The sequence below is a fragment of the Leishmania infantum genome, chromosome 28 (genome assembly GCF_000002875.2).
Source record: "Leishmania infantum JPCM5 genome chromosome 28".
NCBI classification, from domain to species: Eukaryota; Euglenozoa; class Kinetoplastea; order Trypanosomatida; family Trypanosomatidae; genus Leishmania; species Leishmania infantum.
The window spans coordinates 797,922-818,566 of NC_009412.2; the positions used below are offsets into that span (position 1 = coordinate 797,922).

A 20,645-nucleotide genomic window follows, 5' to 3' on the forward strand; every position below is an offset into this window, starting at 1 on the left:
AAGCGTCAGCGAACCGGGTGGGGCAACTGCCGATGGTGGCGTTGAGCCTCCGGCATTTCATCCGCGTGGCCGCACGAAGAGTCCGATCCCGCAAGAGCGTAGAAGCCGCCACACCGGAGCAGAATGACCTCAGCGCTCTTCGTCTCCACAAAGCGCCTCTCCGATGGCAGGCGCCGCCAAAGGGAAAAGGCAGCAGTCGGTATCAGTAGGGCCCACACAATCACGGGGCCGCGCCATGTGGCGGACATGGCTATCACGTACGCCATGAAGGCGTACACGAGCATCAGCCCACACCAGTACGTGACGACAAAGAGCAGCGGCACAATGCGCACATCAAGTGGCTGCACCTCGCTGTGGCCTGCATGCGTTGCTGCGGCGGCCGCGACACCACGCTGCGAGCTCTCTGGAACTACTGTGAAGTCCGGCGGTGGTGCAGAGAGCGCGTCCATTGGTGCCTCCATCGGAAAATGAGGAGAGGAATCTGTGTGGGGCATAAGGCCAGCAAGCGTTGTGCGCCTTCTTTTCGCTCCTCGACGCAGCGGAGCCTCCTCTCGGACCAAGAAACAGGATTGCGCGCCTGATGCCGCGAGAGGGTGGTGAGTCGTTGATTTCTGCTGCTTCGGTAGGAATGGCCGCCGCTGAAGGGCAACGGAGCCCGATAAAAAAAGAAGACAGAAAGCGTGTCGGCGAGGAAAAACACGAGTTAAGTTCTTTTTTTCATGCTTCAAAGATGGGCGCCGAGAGTGAGGAGGCGAGGGCGGTGTGGAATGGAAGAGAGAGTTGGGGGAAGGGGGCGTGGAGACGCATCGACTGTGGGAGTGCGCATGCGTGAGCGTGTGACACGAACTGGTCACATTCAGATGAGGGAATGCCCATAAAGAAGAGAGATGGAAAAGGCGCTTTTCTTTTCTGCGTTGTCAACGCCTCACCCCTAACGAGCACGTCATTGCATACACGCATAACATGGAAAAGGGGGGCTGGAAAAAGGGAGCAGTCGCTGCAGCAGCGTGCCCCCTCACCACTAAACGAAATCATGCTCAAGTACATATTCACTTCATAGAAACGAGTGCTCGCGTCCGGCCCGAGACCTGCAACGGAGGTCGCCAGCGCAAACACCGACACTTCAAGCCCAGCGGGGAGGCATGGCATGGTGGGAGTAAACACGCGCACGCCACCGCATCTCCCTCCCACCGCAAGCCATCACTAGTGAATCAGCTGCTGAAGGTGAGGAAGGAAGGGCTGGGATGGCGTTGTTAAGACGAGGAAATCAGGCGCGTGCGAGAAACACACGATGTGGGCCTCGCGTCAGCAGTGTTGCGCTCGTTTACAATCTCTGCTCTCTCCTTTTTTGTCTGGTCATAGTCGCCCTCGTGTCCCTCCCTTCTTAAGACGGTGACTCTGTCCGTTCAGGTGCCTCGTCCTTGAACGCACTTGTCCTCTCCTTTGTCATGCGTGCATACGCGTCCATCTGCGCCCCTGTGTGACCGACTGAACGCCAGTTGATGAATACTCCTGCCCTCGCCGGTGCGAGATCAAAGAAAAAATGAGGTTAAGAGAGAGAAGAAGATATTTGCTGTGTTCATGGGCCCCATCCCCGCTTTCTGGCCTACTACGGGCAATGTCGCCAAACATTTCGAGCGCGGTCAGGCGGAGAATGATCTGTGGCTTTAGGCGTTGGACCTTGTGAAATCGACTCGCCGTTTTCCACGCGAGCAGCAGCAGACAACGCACCGGGGGTGGGGGGGGTTCTGTGATGCAGCATATCGAGAGCACGTCATTTTTCGCTTCACCGGCCTCGCCCGTTGGAGGAGAGCTGGGTTGCCATCCGCTCTGAGTGCTGTGTCCATCAGCGTGAGAGCCCGCCTTGAAGCTGCCAAGCCTCCTGAAGATGCTGATGATGTGGCCAGCGCACGTGTGCCTTGCCTGCACCGACGCTGCAGTAGCATGAGCGAACAGCACTGCTGTGTGTGCTCCTTCGGCGGAGGGCCGCTGACACTCGCGACCATGCGGCTACGCGGGACCACAGGCTGCGTATCTGCCGCCACGTGGTGGTGCCCCCGAATGCCTTGCATGCGCTGCCCGACACTCCCCCCCCCCAGCATCCGCCAACACAACCTTCGGCTGTGTTGCACGCGTGACTAACGGCCATGACAGTAGCCGCAGCAGCGCATGCTCGCTTTACACGGCGGCAGAGGCTCTGTGGCGTCCGTAAACTTAGTTCCACGTATGGCAATCTCAGCTCGCACCTCTAGCAAGATGAAGCGGCATTCCCGAGCCGACACAGCCTCGTTGGCCAGCGTCTTGTACGCCGCCGAGGAGACACTGATGAGAATCCTCACGTTGTCTTCGGTGTGCTGGAGCTCGAGTCCGGGGCTCGTGGAGGGCGATGTGGGGCTGAGGACTCCCCGATCACTTTCAACTCGTTCCAAGACAAGGTGGCGGCTCTCTTCACGCGACTTCTCTTCCTCCCGCCAGGCAGGGAAGCTTTTCGAAGCGCCACTTGCAGGCGCCTGCTGCGTCTTGTCTTTTCGAGCTGCGTAATGCACGCCCCGGCGAGATCTAAGTCATTTTCGCGAGAGATGTGCATGATGGTTGCGTTGCGGGTGCAACACCGCGACCCATCGGAGTCTTCCCAATGGGGGTCCCGCAATGACACCTCTGTGATGCCGCACTGATTGAAGGGCACGTGGTCCTCACATCAAACTCTGTGATCGACAGGGTGGAGGTGCCTTCCTTTAGCATGACCAGCCCATGCGCACCTGGGGGCGCGTGCATGATCGCATTAAAACGTTATCGGGGCCAGTCCCGCGTGTGTGAGGGGAGCGCCAGCATGGCGTACACAATGTGACGTGAATGGGCCAACGTCGGGCATGTAGTCTGTGAGTCGCCTTCTACCTTTTTCAGTGCAGCGGGGACGTGATCGTACGTACGAGGCGCGGGAAACAAGGAGAAGGAGGGAGGAAGAAGAGAGTCCAGATACGCCATCCTTCGACCCTGGTTGATGTATGTCTATGCTAGCATATGCGATCCGCACAAAAGACGGCTGAATATGTGGGGAAAGGGGCACATGTGGCGCTAGCAGATAAAGCACCACAAACCCATGCGCTGATGCGTGCGCCCATATGACCATCTGATGTTAAATACGTGAATGTGAAAGTAGAAGCCTCGACAGCACACGAGCCCCAACACGCACACACGTGCAACGTATCCGTTTAAAAGGAGAAAAAACGATCAGCACGATATAGCGCTGACATGTATACGACAAATAGGCAAGGAACAACATGGAAAGGAAAAGGAAAACAGGAGTCGGCAGCGTTCACAAAACGCTCCGTGAACATCATGCACGCACACACACACACACGCATACACAGATAAAAAGAAAAGAACGAAGGAGTGCACATGCTTTTGCGGGCATCTATGTGTATGCGTGTTGGCGCGTATCGGTGTGCGTATACGTCCGTCTTGCATGTAAAGCCGAAGCGACAGAAGGCCTGAAGCGAAGGGAAGGAGAAGCCGTGAAAAGAGCAGCCGCACAAAGCAAAAAAGGGAAAACGCCGATAAGACCAGAAAGAGGAGATGTCACTGTACACCAAGCCTTGTGGTGGTCGTGGTCGTTGCGTGTTGATTGACTGTCTTGGGTGTTGCTGCTCTTCGTCTTGATTCCACAAACGTGCACATACACACGTAGATGCGGGGGGGGGGGGGGGGCAAAGAGCCTTTAAAGCGTACCGTGGTTCATCGCATCGGCTGGACAAGAACAGAACGCACACATGCGCACCCGAGCAAGCAAGCAAGCGAGAGAGAGAGAGGGCACGTAAAAGAGACACGTAAAGATGACTGAAGAGACGGAGCACAGGAAAAGAGGGCATCGTGACAGCACGGGAAAGTGGAGGCAGACAGAGACGCATAGCTGGGAAAGAAGAGAAGATGAGAAAGGAGACGCCTTAACGTTTAATCGCACGTTCGTCTGCTGATTTCGTACCCTCCAATTTCGTTCTTCACGAGACGAATGAAGCGAAACACAAAAGCGAGGAAGTGAGGAGCAACGCGTGCAGCCGACACACACCTTCAGACCTCATCACTGCCGCTACACGCACAGAGACGCAACGACGCAAACTGGCAGATAGATCCAAAGCGGGGGCGTGCGCTGAGGCGCAGCATCGCCTGTCCTTTTTTTTTCCGACAGAGCACCAATCAGCAGGCAAGAGCGAAGGGAGAGCGGACAAAGGAGATCAACCACGCAGCGGTCGTGAATGGCAAGCCAGGGGGAGATGTGAGTGCGCAGTGGAGGGAGAGGCGAGGGAAAGGAGGATGGAGGTGTCGTCTCAGATTTGTTTTTCGTGATAAGATCAAGAAGGTAGGCAGAGACCTTGCTGACCACACACAAAGCCTCCTCTCCGCCCTGCCACCATCACCACACGTTTATTTTGTCCTTCCTGTTTTCCAAGCAACTCGATCGGCATTTTTCATGCGCATTACCGCTATTCTTTGTCCTTGGGATAGAGGGTCTGCCTGTGTTCATGCATGCCTTCCTGCCGCTGACCTCCGATAATCTGCTCACATACCCTCTCTCCTTCGCTGCTGTGTTTCGCCGCTCATCCGTGCAGTTGTTGCTCCTCGTGTGACGCCATCTCCCGGGTCTGCTTTCTCTCTCTCCCTCTCCTCTAGATCTTATTCACGACTCCCATAGGATTAGGACTCGTCTTCGCTGCCTTCGACGTGCTTGATGTTTTTCGAATCGCATGCATCCCGATACAAAACAACAGAGATGAAGCCGCGAAAAGGAAACGTTGATAAAAAAGCTTGGTGCGTCTTAAGGCGGTTCGCAGTCTTACTCGCTTTCATCATGGTGTGTGCGTGCCTGTTGAGGGGTGCGTAGTTCTTCGGCGCACCGGTCACTGGGTAGTTCTTGAGTCCAGCTGGTGTTGCACAAGCCTCGCACACCCTCATCCATTCGCTTGCCCTTTCAGTTTCGTGCAGCGGCTCACAAGCACACGCATGTGCGCTTCATCGCTAAAAGAAAATATTCAAGCGCGCCATCACACCCGCTATCAGCCCATGTACTGCGTGCGCTCTCGCTCTCACCTCCGCCTAATTCCTCAGACATCCTCGCTAACGCGTGCGTGTCTCTGTTTGCATGTCCCTCTCTCTTTTATTCCCGTGCGCTACTCGTTTTCTGGAAGTGTTCTGGCTGTGCTGCAGAGGTGGCGCTCATGAAACAATCGAGGAAAATAACATAAATTGTCGTGCAAGCACTCGACTCCGTTGGTGGAAGAACCACCAAGAACAACAACAAAGGGAGCACACATGCATACACATACATGTTCTCACACGCGAACGTGCGCGGGTGCTCGCATATATGTGTGTATGCGTGTGTGTGAGACATAGATGTGAGGGAGGGACAGGGGTAGCACGAAGCTTCCCGTGCACTTGGATTGCTGCTTTCATTGCGTGTTTCTGTATGTGTGTGTGTGTGTGTTTCCTCCATAAATTAGAGAAAAAAAAAGAAACAGTTAAGGAAAAAAGGGGCAGGAGTCTGATGACGCCCACTGGGTCACTGAAGGGGGAAGGGGGAAAGGAGCGAGGTATCAACGCCTCACTCGAATACCCCACCAAGCACACAAGCGCGTACACACTTGTAAGCAGAGTGGAGGGGGGAATCGACACAGACACACACATGCTCACGCACGCACGGGGAGAGAAGCCAAAGAAACAAGCAAAACGGCACTCGTGTGTGGGGGAAGGGGAGGGGAGGGGAGGGGAAAAAGTGGTAAGCGCCGGGAAAAGAGAGTGGGGAGAGAAAGAGAGGGGAAAGAGAACCACTCATGTTGAATGTTGTCATGAAAACGGGAAAGCACACGAAAAAAGTAACGGAATAGCATGCAAGACACACAAAGGGCGAGGAAAAGCTGAAGAAAAAAGGCGGGGAGCATGGAGGGGCATTCAAAAAGTGGAAAACACCAATGCAGTGAGGGCGTTGCGAGACTTCCAGAAGAGCGAAGGCGACGGAGGAAACGCGTGAAAGAAACGAAGGAAAGTGGGCTTAGCGGAGAGAGAAGGAAGAAGAAAGCGTATAAGGGTGCCCCTGTGTAAGCATGTATGCATGTGCGTCGGTGCCCGTAGTCGTGTTTCACTTCGCCGCGCGTGCAGTGCAGACTCAACTACGCACTCCAATGTGCTGAAAGACCTCGGGCAGTCGATCACGTCGCACGAGAAGACAGTCATCGCCGATGTCGCAAAAAAGCATACAGCAAAACAAAACAGGCTTCATCAGGTAGAGCTCTAGCATCCGCCACCTCAACTGCCAAGGGCCGTAAGAAAGGGAATCCACGCATACGGGAAAAGAGAGAGACCAACGGGTGCGTATGCCCAGATACGCACAAATGCAAGCAAACACGAAGATGGTTAAAGTTATCAGTCAGGCAACATAAAATTTCCAACGTGTCATTCTACAGCCGGAAAGTCAGCAAATAGACGCATACACAATCACAGGTCTCGTGTCTCTGTGGCACTGCAGCTATGCCAGGGAGCCGGCCCCGCTAGCACCGCGTGGCGTCGTTCCGTCCATTGCAACGTCACTGCCTCACAGCGCAGCCGAGGTCCCGGATCACGCTCAACATCACTGCAGCGCAGCAAAGGCAGAAAAGCGGTAGGCGGGTGCATATGTTTTCCGAATCGTCGCGCGGGGTTCGTAGTGCGCCGGCCCAAGCGTGACCATCACGACGGCGCATCTCTTCCGCACAGCGCCGCCCCAGACCCGTCCGCCGACACCGAGAGTGGGTACTACGCCCTGATTCCGCGGTGAGGTGGTTAGTATCATGAGGGCCAGCGCTACGGTCAAGATTGAAAACAAAGAAGTCAAGGTATGGATGAGAGTTAATAATCTGAGGAGCCCACGCACAAACGGTAGTAGTCAGAGGCGGGAGGCTAACGGCAGAAGAGTCCAAAATCGAAAAGCAAAGTCCAAAAAGAAAAGTGAGACTGATGTCAGCGAAGACGCACTGAAGAACGGGAAAAGGGGAAAAACACATATACTCTCACATCTGCACACACTTGTGTACTTCAGCACAGCGAGACGTTTCGGCAATGGATAGTTTTGTTGTTGCTCGGCTTGCTTTCTTAGATGTATGTGCCTTGTATTCGATATGCATAAAAAGGGGAAAAAGAGATGTGCAACTGAATATGCCGCCTCACCTCATTCATTGCACAAGTCGAAGTTGTCGTTCGATGATGCTTCCGTGTTTGGGGGGAGAGGATGGGGGATTCAAGTCGCCTCTGCTTGCTCGCGAACACGCAGAAGACACCTCAACAATCGCCAGGGCAAGTCAGACGAAGGGCCCAGGACGGAAAAAGAGAGAAAATAAAATGCGTAAAAGGCCGAACAGACACACACAGAGGGAGAGAGAGGCGCAAACAACAAATAAAGTTTTTCTCACGCGGAGAGATGATTAGAGCGAAAACAAAAACGAAGGAGCACTGTAGTCACTCCATCTCGCTCTCTCTAATGGGCCTTGCCCTTCCTGCACACGTGTGCGTCTGTGTCGGTGACGTTGTTCACGGGTTCGGCCGACACATCCTCAGAGCCGCCTTCACGGATAAGGCCACGCCCAGAGAGGAGAAAAGGCAAGAGGGAGAAGGCGGTGTAGGGATTGGGAAGGTGCACACTGAGAGAGAAGTGGCGGAAAGGAGTGGGTGGGGGCCGGAGCAACCGCGGAGACTGCACAGCAGTGGCCTTCCATTCTCTCCCTCCTCAACTGTCCATTGGCCCTCCTTACCCTTCCCGATGAGCAGCAGAGAAACCGACACACAGGAAAAAAAAAGAATAAGCAGCGGTACACTTCAGAAGAAATGGAAAAGAAGGCACAGAGACGCACAACATAATAGAATAAAAATTTACGCTGGGGAAGAAAAAAAAAACAGGAGGAGAGCACCATCGCTGATGCTTGTGTTGTGGTTGTCTTTTGTGTGGGCGGTCCCAACAGCCGCGGCACGTGGGCGCGTGTGTGCGCGTGCGTGTATAACTCACACCATCGCTACCCCGTATCGTCTCTTGAGGCGGTAACAAGGAGACTTTAGGAGAGGGAAAGGCGCACAAGCAGGTCCAGAAACAGACGGGCAGGTGTTGTAGCACAAAGCAGCACCGCGAATGAAGGATCTGCAGAACGAGGGTGGGAAAGAGGACAGGAAAGGTAAGGTGGGGCACTGCCCCCCTCCCCTCCCGCCCCCTCTCAATGCCGCTGCGCCAGTGCTGCAGGTTTCTTGAGTAGTGAATGCGATTTGTCGAGCAAGCGGGACATGGTGGAGCACAAATGCAGACAGAGACAACTGCGGTGCTCTCTAAGGAGGGGGTCTTTTCAGTGCGGACCTTACAGGCCCTTCCGTCAGGAGAGCCTTTTCGCGCCGTCGTCCTCTCATTGGCAAACAGACCAGAAAAGGAGGGGAGGGGTCGGACACGGGCGCAAGGGGATACGCCTCAAGGAAGAAAATGGACAAAACACACACATACAGAGGGATAGAGATGGAACAGAAGGGAACATGCGGAGAGGAGAAGAGAAACGGGAAACTCAAACACGTAAACGATAAAAAGAAGAACATCCAATACAGCGAACAAAGTAAAACGAGGGGAGAAGAGATCCGGGGCCGACTGAAAAACGGTCACGAACTGAGTAGACGAGGGAGTCGGACACACTTGCAAGAAAAACTGAGTAAGGAGAAAGGCGGGCGTGCAAAACTAAAATTTTAGGAGTGTCAGGGGGATGAGAGGGGAATAAGAACGTCCCATGCACAACGACTTCACAATACAATAGTGGAGAAGAAAGCCGAGCACAAAAAAAACGAAAAACAGCAAGAAAAACCTCAGCAGCAAAGTGAGAGGATCAACCAGAAAAGAGATCTGCGTGCGCACAAAAACCATCGTGGAACAGAGAGGGGTGTGGGTGGGTGGGTGGGTGGGTGGGCAAATAAATGAGAGGAAGGGATATGGACAGAGAGACGATAAAAAGAAAAAGTAACGAGCGAGAGGAGGTGGGTGAGACATGAAAGACAACCTTAGGAGAACCGGTCGTCGGGCGCTCCTGTGCGTCTACTAGCACGCGCACACACGTGTGTTCAAAAAAAAAAGCAACAACCATAGGAGTGGTGGAGCACCACCATACGAACCACACAACGTGAGAATGAAGGACCGAAAAGAAGAGACCAAACGAAACCATAGCAAAGACTCACAGACGCAAGAACGACACAAAAAAGCCACCAGGCTGTTTGCATACGTTTTTTTTTCTGTTGTTGTGTGTATGTGCGTGTGTGTGTGTGTGCGCGCGCGAGGATCGGGGGAAGGAGGAAGGGAAGTGAACGGGAGGGACAGAGGAGAGATCAGTAGAGTGTGCAGCACCTCTCCCCTCCTTTGAGTCGCTGCCTCCCTTCCCTTTTTTTCCTCTTCGTTTGCCGCCAGTCACAACGTCCCCTCCCCCACACACACACTTCAAGTACACGTCCTCGGCCCCTCAGGTTTTGTTTTCCCTCCCCTCTCCCCTTTCGCGCTCCCCCCCCCCTCCTCTATCGCTCTCTGCCTCTCTCATCTTGGCACACCGCACTGTCGTGAACTATAGTGGACGCTTGGGTGACGCCTTGTCTTCGTTTGCGCTTGTGAGTGGGCGGGCGTTGGTGCGCATGCGAGAAAAGGGAGAGTGCTGCTGGGGAAGGAGAAAGGAGGAGAGGAAGAAAGGAGGAACGACGGGTATGAAGGGAAGGGCAGAGGAGCCTGGTGATGCACATGCGCCCAAAGGCAAAAATATATATATAAGCACTGTGAAGTACGCAGCACAAACCTCGTACCTCCGTAGAACATAAAAAAAGAGGAGAAACGGTATAGAGCTCAGCAAGTGCGTCCCATCGTCGATATCGCAGCAATAAACCACTGGAGGGCATATAAACAGTAAAAACAACAGCAGTACAAGACGGGAGCCCATCGGACAGAGAGAGGGAGAAGGGGAATAGTTGCGATGCGTGAGGCGACGACACACACCACGGCTGCAGCGTCGCGCGTGCTAAACACAAGAACAGCAATGAAAAGAAGCGAGGGAAAGGCAAAAGCATTTCAAAGTAGCGTGGCGCATGCGTACATAAGTATGCGTGCGTTTGCCACGACGGCCATGACGATGTGGTCACTCCCGCAGCTCACGCATGGCCCGTCTTAGCCACAACAGGGAAGTCCTCCATTTCGTGCTGATGGTCGCCCAGCGCCATCGGCATGGGATCAAGAGGAGAGAACATAATGTTTTGATGAGGCGAGTAGGCCGACTTGTCTAGCGCGCTGTCACAGCTGCCGGTATCGTCAGTGGCTCCCGCCTGGGAGTCCACGCGAACTTCGCTCCTCACCGGCGTCTTGGAGCTGGTCAGGGTGCGCAGGCTGGTTATCGCTGCAGTCGTCGCCGAGATAGGGTCTCCGACTGACATGAGCGGCGGAGGTGATGACCGCGTGCTCCTCCGTTCCTTGCGCAGCGACGAGTCGCTTCCCTGCCGGTCGCGCTGCTCGTTACAGCCCTCCTCGTCTCCGCCGCCTGGTGACACCAAGCGATTTGTATTTTCCCGCCTCTTCTCTGAGTTCAACGGCAGAGGCAGGGCGGACAGCTCCACGTTTTCCGCGTATGCCTCGGCGGTGCTCGCCTCACTCCTCTCCAAAGATTGCCGTCTCGTGGATGACTGCGTCGGCGCTACTGTGGCGAGACTCGGCGCTGCAGGCGTCGACGAAAGCGAGCGGTCCTTCGAGTGTTTCCGAGGGCACGGTTCGGGCATCTTGCCGTAGGCAAAATCCACCAGAGGGGCGTTGTGCGACAGCACAACATTGCCCATGAGCGAGTCCCGCATGAGCTTATCTGCGGTGCGCACGTAGTGCCGCAGGCCAGATCCTGGAATAGGCGACGCCGTTGGGGGACAGCTAGCGCTACTGTCACCGTAGCTCCCTTTCTGGCGAAGCACGAGCGCCGAGGCGGTAGGGGGCCCGCCACGCGAATGGCAAAGTGTCGGTGCCGCGCCGCTGCGGTGCGCATGGGGCCGGCGCGGGGGGGTGTAGAGAAAGGAGATGTAGTCACGTATGCCTTTGGGCAAGGGGAGATCGCTGATTTCGCGCTTCAAAAGCACACGCAGCGCCAAGGCCACAACACAAACCGCGATGAAGGCGACGAGGTGGGCGGCCATGCGGGCGGTCAGCCACAGCCCGTATGAGTACCGGCCCCGCAGTCCACTTTGTTGCACGTCGCCCACGTGCGAAGCTCCTGTGTAGAGGCTGCTGCTCATGGAGGTGTTCCCGCAATGGCCTCTAGTCGCGGCACCCTCACGCATCTCCTCCCAGAAGAGGGATTCGTCTTCAGAGTCGTCCATCTCGCCCTCACCGTCGCTCGCGACGAAGCTCTCGATAGAGGTCAAGGAGGTGAACTCAATGCCGTACTTAAGAATTTCCTCCTTGGCGGACGCGCTCGAGCTCCGGGTGGGCGGCTGTACGACAAATGCTTTTGATGCGCCCGGCGTCTCCGATTCGCCGCCTTGCACAACGTCGGGGTCTCCGCAATGAAGCGGCGAGGCGGGAGAGACGGCGAGGGGGAAGGCCTCCTTGTGCGAGCGCCGTGAGTCAGCAAGCGAGGACCGCTGCCGAGGCTGCTGTGTTGAAATGGTGCTGCTGTTGAGGCCGCTGCTAGCGCTGCTGCTAAGGTGACCATGATTAATGCTCTGGTAGAAGCCGTCGTCGACTTCGTCCCCGTCGGACGGCAAGGAGTCAACGGGTGGGCAGTCTTCGGAGGGCATCTCCGTGATCGCCCCCTCGGTCTCAAGCACGCTGGCCGCGGGCGACGCCAGCTCCTCTCCAGAGAAGGAACTCGCCGAGGTAGCCGGGCTCGCCGATGGTGAGTGTAGCTCCAATTCGGATATCCACGGGTGCTGCAGAAGCTGTTTCACAGACCAGCGCTGGGCCGCGTCTATGCACAACATGTGCTGCAAAATGTCCTCGATCAAAGCCGGGATGGGGCGTGGGATGCGATATGTGGTCGTCTCGATCACCTCGAGCAACGCGTCGGGGTCGCCGCGCGAGCAGCGGTACGGATACCCGCCGAAGAGCATCATGTAAAGCGTGATGCCAGCGGCCCAGACGTCGACCTTTCGACCATCGTAGGAAGGGTGCTCACGAAGGAGCTCAGGGGCACAGTACTTCAGCGTACCGCATGCGCGGTGCAGCTGAGCGCCAAGCATGGAATGGCACGCAAACCCAAAGTCAGAGAGCAACAATCGTGTCCGCTGCTTGTTTAGCAGAATGTTCTCCGGCTTGACGTCGCGGTGGACAACGTTGCGGTCATGCAGCGCTGACAGCGCCAGCAGGAGCTGCTTAAAGTAGTACCGCACTCGATCGTACGGCATGAACGGGGTGGCCGACAACTGCAGCGAGTCCATCACAGAGCAGCCAGTGGACGACGACACCTGCAGCTGCCTCAACTCCTGGCGTCGCTCGCGAATCAGATCCAGCAGCGTTCCACCCTCGGCGAGTTCCATGACAAGGTAGTAATTGTGCTTGGATACCATCTTGTCCACGAGCCCAGTCACGTAAGGAGAGCTGCCAGCAATCTCGAGTGCGTTGACCTCGCGAATAAGGGCCCCAGTCATCTTGTTCCGAAGGGCCGCCTTCTTTTCCACAATCTTCACGGCGTAGGTCCGCCCCGATGAGAGCTCCGAGCACCGCCACACAGTGCTGAAGGCACCACTCGCAATCGGAGTATCCAGGCGGTATTGCACCACATCGCCGATCACTTTCCTTGTGGTCATTTTTTTTGACCTCTCCTTCTCGTCAGTGCCTTTCGTTTCAGTTTAGCCGTCCAGCGCAAAGACTGTGGATGAACGAGAGAAAAGGTGCCGAGGGGATCGCAGGAGGAGGAGATGCAGACAACGGCACCGAGGCGGAGAGACAGAGGGCGGTCCAAAGGCGCAACACAAACAAGCAAAAAAAATGAAGAGCAGCGCAGACAACGATGTCAGCGCAACACAAAAAAAAAACACGAAAGAGGCAATAAAGTGCTTCAAGCACAGACACACAGACACACAATACACTGAGCTGAAGTGATACAGGAGTTAAAGAGCAGGACCCGAAAGCACAGCAAACACCACAGAGAGAATTGACAGCAATGAAACGGAGAAAAGGCGAAAAAAAAAGATAAACAGACACGCGCACTACTGGAAACGGCAGAGCACTACGCTAAAAATGGAGGGGGAGTGAAATGGGAAGGAGGGGGCAAAGACAGGGCCAAAAAACATCGACGCACAAAACATACGCGCGGTTTCCTTTTTTACCCTTTTATTTTTTGATGGGTGAGGGCGAGAGCCTGTGTGCCTGCATGAAAGACTGAATATATATCTTGAGATGCTTTCTGTCTCCTCGTCTTATTTCAATCCTTGTCCGTGCAACTCCCTTCCCGCTTCATCTACTGGTTTCTTCCACCGGCCGTTCTATTGCTCACTGTGCAAGTGTGCGGGTGTGCTACTTTGATCACCGCACCCTTGGCAAACACGCGCAGACACACGAATAGAAACGAGACTAAAAACCCAGAGCAAAAGCAAGCAGCATCACCCACGAGAAATGGGAGTGACAGGCAGAAAGAAAGAAGGCGGTATGAAGATGAGTGCACAAGACTCAGAGAGAAGCGGGGAGAAGGAGGTGTTTAAAGCGATACAAAAAAAAAGAAAATACCTGAGGAGACGTCGACCTAGTGCGGGTCTTTGGTACGCGTTGATGGACTGCGTGGCTGAAAGCAGCAAGGACACACTTTGAAAGTAAAGTCTGCGCTCTTGCCCAACGCAGTGCAGCACAGCAATACAGAACAGTACTGTGCTAGCCTTTTGTTGTCGTCTCTCCTCTGGACTTTACTAGTCGAAAAAAAAAATGAGAAAGGCAGCGGAAACGCTTTTAGTATCACCAAGTGTCTCCACAACGGCGGCCCCTGCCCTCGATCGCGTATGTGTACGTCGAAAACTGCGTTCGGGCGCGTGTGAGCTTGACCTCGATACCCGTGCGATACGAACGTCCCCGTTTCGCAGGACACACACACACACCGTCTAGCTGATGCTGGGCGGTGTACCTGTGCGGAGTCGCTCACCTTGAAAGACCAAAAGAGCAAAACAACGTGGGAAGCCGTCAGTATAGGAGCTCCTCAAACGCTGCCCAGATACACGCGCGCTCGAAAAAAAAAGCAAAATCAGCGAGGAGGCGCGGCAAAATAGGTCGAAGAGAAAACAAACGAAACGGGCAAGCAAGTGGGACGAAATATATAGGGACAAAGGTATATGTTAGGCCCCCCCTCGACAAGACAGACAAACAAAGTGCTTCCCTTTCGTAGGGGTCTGTGGTGGTGGTGGTCAGGTGGGGTCTATGCGCCACGAACACACCCCAGCGCGTTTGATTGCTTTCTTTTTCTTCCTCCGTTCTTGTGCAGTGAGTGTGTTTGCTATTGCACAAAAGCGTGTGGACCTACACTCCGCTACGATCCGACGGTGGATGTGATCAAGCGTTGAGAGAGAACAATAGAAAGGGAGGCGAGGTATGGATAAGGTCGAGAAAGAGACTCGTATGTGTGTGTGTGTGTGTGTGTGTGTGTGTGCTTGCCACCCCGTGTGGGCGCAGCATCAGTAGTGCACACGAGCAGCGCCGTTCCTTTACGGAGGGCGAAGAGAGAGAGAAAGAAGCATTCGGGTTTCGCCGCGCGCGCCGTGCTGCCTCACTCTTTGTCTCTCCCCCTCGCCCGCCAGTCTATCCCAGCGAGCTCACTCTTGATGATGGCACCGCCTCTCTTTCGCATCATTGCTGAGAAGCACAGAAAGGTCATCCTTACCGTGAGTACAACAAAATTCACTTTCTTTTTGTTCGTTTTCGCTGCAGCAGCGTGAGGGTGAGTGCATGCGAGGAGCGAAATCCGAATCCTTGCTGACAACAGCAGATTTTCCCATCGCCATCACGTTGGGTTGTACAACTGTGTATGTATGTGTGTATGCATGTGCTTATGTGCCGAGGCCGCGCGTATGTTCTTTTCAGCAATATCCTTTTAAGTCGTTTCGTTGTTAGTTTCTTTATTATTATTATTACTTTGCCCGTATGCGGAGCCTGTGACTGTGGGGTTTGCACGCCTCGCACATGGGTGCAAACCCCGAAGGCACACGCAGACACACATACAGAGAGGTGTGTATGTGTGTCTGCGTGTGCCATACAATACAGAGCAGCAATGACGAGTCCTCTTACTTGTTCGGCGCATCTTTTTTTTTTCCGGTCTCACTGTAAGAGAGAAAGGAAACAGAATCCGCTCGCACGGATGATGCGCTTCTCGAAGGAACCGAAAGAGCCACAGGGAGATGGGAGCAGCACACACACACACACACCAGTTCCGGTGCCCTGCAGAAGAGTTTCAGACGAGCGCAAAACGAATATCGCAGCCGCGCGGAACACTCTCTTCACTGCTTGCTCGTCTCGCTTTTGTGTTGTTCTCTCAGTTGTCTCCTCCAGGTCGCTTGAGCAAGCCCTCTCTGAGCATTTTCAGAAAGCCCGCTGCTTCTTCGTTCATCTCCAGCAACTCCGGGTGCATCAGCTCCAGCGGAAGTCCACGCTTTGTCCGCGTATCCGCGCAGGCGACCAGGTCCGCGCTTTCGGATGCGATCACACAGTAGTGCTGGACACCGCGAGAGGGCTTGTTCGAGTCGTCGGGGCCCATGGCACCGGCGCAGCTCTGCTGGAGACGCGCCGCCATAGCACGGACGTACTGATTCCAGTGGCCAACGTCTCTGAACATGCGGAAAAAGTCGAGAGAACCAGTGGTCACGTCCTCTTCCTCGTCCTCTTCTGTCCCCTCCGACTCTTCGTCCTCTCCCAAAGGCGTGGCCTGGGTGTTACCGCCGCCTCTGCAAGCCGCGTCAGCAGCGGTAGCGCCATGAGAAGCACCTTCTGCGCCTGTGGCGTCCGCGTCGACGAGTAGCGGAGTCCACAGATGCCACTGTGAGGCATCGTTGATCGCTGTCCACGGCGCCGAAGTTCGAGGAGCCACCTCAAACACACGCGCCTTCGCGCTCAGCACGTAAATCGGAAGCGAGGGGCTCTCAAAGAGCAAGTCCAACGCAAGAAGAAGCGCCAGGCTCGGATGAGAATGCTGCCGCCCCGCAACCTCATCGGCGGCGGACTCCTGGTGCATTCTTTTATCAAAGGCTCTCACAAGGCGGGAGATGAATCCCGGGTCCGCGACACAGGTACGCTCCAGCAGCGCAGCCTGCTCGATTCGCCGCTGCATGAAGCGAAAATTATCATCATGCTCTGCCTCCGTCCACGCCATCAGCGAAGGAAAGCACACGTCGGTCACACGCTGGCCAATTCCGGTAAAAGACAAGGATGCGGCAGTGTCGTCGACTGCCCAGGCGCGCTTCTGCGGGCTAAAGTGCAGCGGGTATGGAAGAATGGCCCGCATCTCACTCGCACCAGATCCGGCAAGAGACTTGGCAAGCGTGAACTCGAATGTCAAAGAGCCGCCGTGTGCGCCTCTCCGTGCCGAGGCCCTCACGTCTATCACCTGCGCGTGCACGTCGTGAAGGAACTTGCTCGAGTTGCGCATCAGCAAGAACACTTCGCGCGTGGTGTACAGCGCAGGGGAGCGAGAGGGTACTACCCACGCTCCGTCATCCGCCACAACGTAGCGACCGCACAACACAACGCCGTCGGAGGCCCACTCCTCCTCAAAGACGCTGTTCACCCATTCCACCACGCTGCGGAAGCTCGGCACCGGCGCGGCATCCTCCGATGTGGCGCAGCAAGAGGCGCTTCCGCTCCGGGCCTTCCCTGTGTCGTGCACCGGTGGATGTCCCGATGCGCTTGTGGGTGCCTCATCGGTAGCGTTCCAAACCTCCTCGCCGACGTACGTCTCGTACTCCTCCGCCGGATGGGCGTAGGCCCTGAGGTGCGGATGCGGCGGCATACGCGTGTCATTGGAGTCCAAGTACTGGAAGAAGGCGATACCCTCCTCCGCAGCGCCGGTGTAGGTGCTCGCATCAGCGCTTCCATCTGCCGCCTGAGCCGCGACACGAAAGGTGCGGTGCGGGATGACGTGTCGCCTCCCCTCCGCAGAGAAGACGATCGAAAGCGGAATTCTCGAGTGCATGCGTGTTGTGTATGTGTGAGGGGAGGCAAGGAAGCTCCGATTGTGGAGGCGAAAATGTGTGTGGGTGTGAGAAGAAGCGGGTGTATGCGTGCAGTGGCGATAGTGCTCACGCGCTCTCTCGACAAGCGAACAGAGAAGACAGCAAGGCAGAAAAAGGATGAAAGACGAGGGTGATCCTTCACACGCGAAAGGAACCGTTGCCAGAGGAGTCGCGAGCATGAGCGTCGTGACAACGGACGCTACTGCAGAAGTGCCTGCAGCAGCGTCGGCTGACGAGTCTGCTGAACCTGCAGCGGCAGAGCTGCTATTCTGTTGAGATCCCTGGTGTCGCACGCGCGTCTTGTCTCGCCACCACCACCAACCCTGTGCTCGGACATCCTCTTCTGTCTTGGTCCACGGCAGAAAAGAGCACATAAAATGGAGTCGCCGCACAAAGCCACAAGCTCGAGTACGCAGAACGCGGGAATGCTCTCCCTCTCTGGCGTTACCTCATCTGATCTACGCTTCTTCTAAGTGTCTTGTCTAAAGGGTTCAGCGGGAATGAGGCGGGCACTGCAGGCAACGCCACGTGCACTTACGTAATGCCAAAAAAAAGAGAACAACAGCATGAGGTGTGTGGGGGAAGGGAGTAGTGACACAACGATGAAAAGCCGCCTCCTTCGGCATAGCACCTGTAGACTTCTTGGGCTGGGGGTGGCCTGGCAGCGCCTGACAGGCTGCTGATCTTCAATGACGTCCGCTTTACCGGTTTCATGCTTCCAAGCTGTCACTGCCGCTGCTGGGCCAAGTACTGCTCGTACATGCGTATCTTCTCCCCCATCTCCTTCACCACCTGATCATCCTCCGAGTACACGCCGGTCTCCAAGAGCTTCTCGCGATTCATTTTCAGCTGTTGCACAAATGTCTCCATGTCACGCCGTGCCGCTGCCGACTTCGCGGCGCTCGACGTGTCATCCAGCGGTGCATCCCTGGCGAGCACAAACTCCTCTGGCGTTGGTGAGATGTGTGGTGGATAAGCAGTGTCGTGTAGCGCCTCCTCGAGGCCGCGCTGCGCCGGGGCGAGTGGGGGAAGGGTACTGGCGCGCACAGACGGCAGTGAGGCAACGCCGTCCTCCTCATCCGCGATCATGGATGTCGTCCAGGGCGGCAAGTCAATTAGAGGATAGGCGCTGTCGATAGAAGTGTCCCCCATGTCCACCACAACGCTTGTCTCAGCGCCTGAATCACCCACTTGCGGCCTCCGCTGCGCATGTGGTGGCGACTTCCTCTGCAAATTGCACGAAACAGCAGAGACAGAGGACGTCTCTAGTGTGGTGTCCTGACGGGAAGGGACACCTGTTGTAGGGTCGCCAGCGCTCTCCCCAGCGGTGATGGAAGTGGCGCACGTGCGTGCCTGCGGGGAAGCGTGGGAGTGGCAGCTGGTGTCGTGGACGGTCGAGTGAAGAGTCCCTGCAGGTCTCTCGACAATTGTGAAGGGAAGGGGCCCTGGCCGTGAGGTTCGGTTGACCGCCGCTAGCCCAGCCGCCACCTCCTGTTTCAGCTCTGTCAACATTGCGTAAAAGTCATCTCGCTCTGCAACGCCGCTGGCTATGTTCCCCGCTGTTGTAGATGCGTCACCTTTGATAAAGCCACTTGGCAGAAAAGGTGCACTCAACGGCTGCTGCGGTTGCTGTAGCCGATGCGCATGTAGGGACTGTCTTCGCTTCGTTGGGCTCAGAGCCCCCTGTTCCTTGCGCAGACGCTCCCACTCGCGCGCCTGGCACTCCTCTCGAAGACGATGGTATTTGCGCATGACGATTGAGAGCTGCCGCTTGAGCTCGTGCAGCTGCTGTTCTAAGCTCGCCTGCGACTCTGCCAGGCGAGCCACATCCGCGCTTTTCTCTCGCAGCTGGCGCTGCGCCTCCGCCAGCTGTGTCTGCGAAAGACTCAGCGCGCACTCCTGCTCCCGAAGTCGCTGACCGTCTGTGTCGTTCTGCTCAGATAGGTAACGCGTCGCGCGTCGCCGGAGCAGATCGTACTCTTGCTGCGCCGAGCTTACTCGCTCCTGCAGCTGCAAAATGATGCGGTCCTTCTCTTGCAATCTTGCTTGAAGACTGGATTGGGCAAGCTGGGCCTCCTCACGGGTGCGGCGCGCCTGCTCTTCAGCGCGGGCGACGTACGCCTCATGCTGCTCTGCCACTTTCACTCGTTTCACATTGAAAGCAGCCTCGCGAGCATCCAGTTGAGCGGTGCGCTTTTCCAATGTCTCACTGGCCACCTGTAGGCGGTGCCCCATCGTCTCTAGCTCTTGGCGAAGCCGCTCCAGCTCCGCCATCTTTTTCTTCTCCGACTCTCGTGCCTCCTTGTGCAGGCGGCGTTCCAGCCGCTCCTTCGCCTGGCGCAGCTGTGCCTGGTATCGGAGCTGCTGTTGCGCCTTCCACACTTCAAGGTCGAAGGCGGCAGCATACTCATCAGTAGCGCGGATAGCGCTGTCCATCTTGACTTGAGGCGACGACGATGCCATTGGCCTTGCTCAAAGGGTTCAAAGTCGCAATGAGCCAGTGCTGCACGGCACGCGACAGCGGAGCCGACTGGTCCGCGCTACGAAAAGGGAAAAAAAGCGGTGGTGCCGAGATGAATTTTGTATGGGATTCACTCTCGTGTTCTTTATTGATGGAAAAGCCTGCGACAATCGTCCTTGGCAGAACGAGAACGAGAGATGTCCGCGACGCTACGTCACCAATAACACGACGGCAATGCCGGCTGCTGGCCAGTCACCGAAGAAAGAGAAGAAGCACGGCGTCTCGATGATGTGCGTACGAAGAATGCGGAGGCGGCAGCAAACGATGTGCAGAGTGAGGAAAAAGAAGCGCGAGCAATGTTTGCCCGCAGTAACAAAAATCTGAGCGAGGCGATTCAGCAGAAGCTACAAATCTGTGGTCGTTCCTTTTTCCCCATCTCTTCTCCAGGCAAAGGCAGAAGTGGAGGCAGCCGGAGAAGTCTGTCAAAGGCCACGACAAGAGCATAAGACCAGAGAGAGCAGGTTAGGCATCCCTTATCAGCACATACGCACGCAAGAGCGCAGAGGCCCTGCTGAGGTCTGCTGTCGAGCAGCTGTGTCTCTTTGATCGTCCTCCACACCCCCCATCGCCTGTTCCACTAAAGCAACTTGCAGAGAAACAGCATGCCCTTCACCTGCTTACCCTCTAGCGCCCCACACAGGGGGGACACACCTGCTGCAAGCGAAACGAAAAGGTGTACGTCTGCGGAAGCGGGGAAAGGAGTGTATACGTGTGTGTGTTTGTGGCGCTCCCTATTTTTCGCGTACCCTTTGCAGCCACACACACACACACACACAGTGCACGGGGGAGAAAAAGGAGCGAAAAAGACCAACGACAAGGCGGGCTGGGGAAAAGCAAAGCGTCAGGCTGAATGCGCGCAGCGAGAAGAGAAGCAGCAGACAGGACCTCTTGCACGCACGTGCCACATTTGCACCGCTGACGC

General features: G+C 55.9%; 3 protein-coding genes across 3 annotated transcripts; all 3 read right to left on the bottom strand.

Moving 5' to 3' along the window:
- Positions 1 to 10,173: 10,173 nt before the first annotated feature.
- On the bottom strand, positions 10,174 to 12,804 carry LDK (putative protein kinase; the record flags this gene model as incomplete). The annotated part of the gene is made up of 1 exon (XM_001470203.1): positions 10,174 to 12,804. The coding sequence occupies one exon, from the start codon at positions 12,802 to 12,804 to the stop codon at positions 10,174 to 10,176; it is 2,631 nt and encodes an 876-aa protein (XP_001470240.1).
- Positions 12,805 to 15,509: 2,705 nt separating this feature from the next.
- On the bottom strand, positions 15,510 to 17,162 carry LINJ_28_2150 (conserved hypothetical protein; the record flags this gene model as incomplete). Its single annotated transcript, XM_001470204.1, has 1 exon — positions 15,510 to 17,162. One exon carries the CDS (start codon positions 17,160 to 17,162, stop codon positions 15,510 to 15,512), a length of 1,653 nt encoding a protein of 550 aa, XP_001470241.1.
- A 766-nt stretch (positions 17,163 to 17,928) lies between these two features.
- LINJ_28_2160 (conserved hypothetical protein) lies at positions 17,929 to 19,665 on the bottom strand (the record flags this gene model as incomplete). Its single annotated transcript, XM_001470205.1, has 1 exon — positions 17,929 to 19,665. The coding sequence occupies one exon, from the start codon at positions 19,663 to 19,665 to the stop codon at positions 17,929 to 17,931; it is 1,737 nt and encodes a 578-aa protein (XP_001470242.1).
- Positions 19,666 to 20,645: the final 980 nt, after the last annotated feature.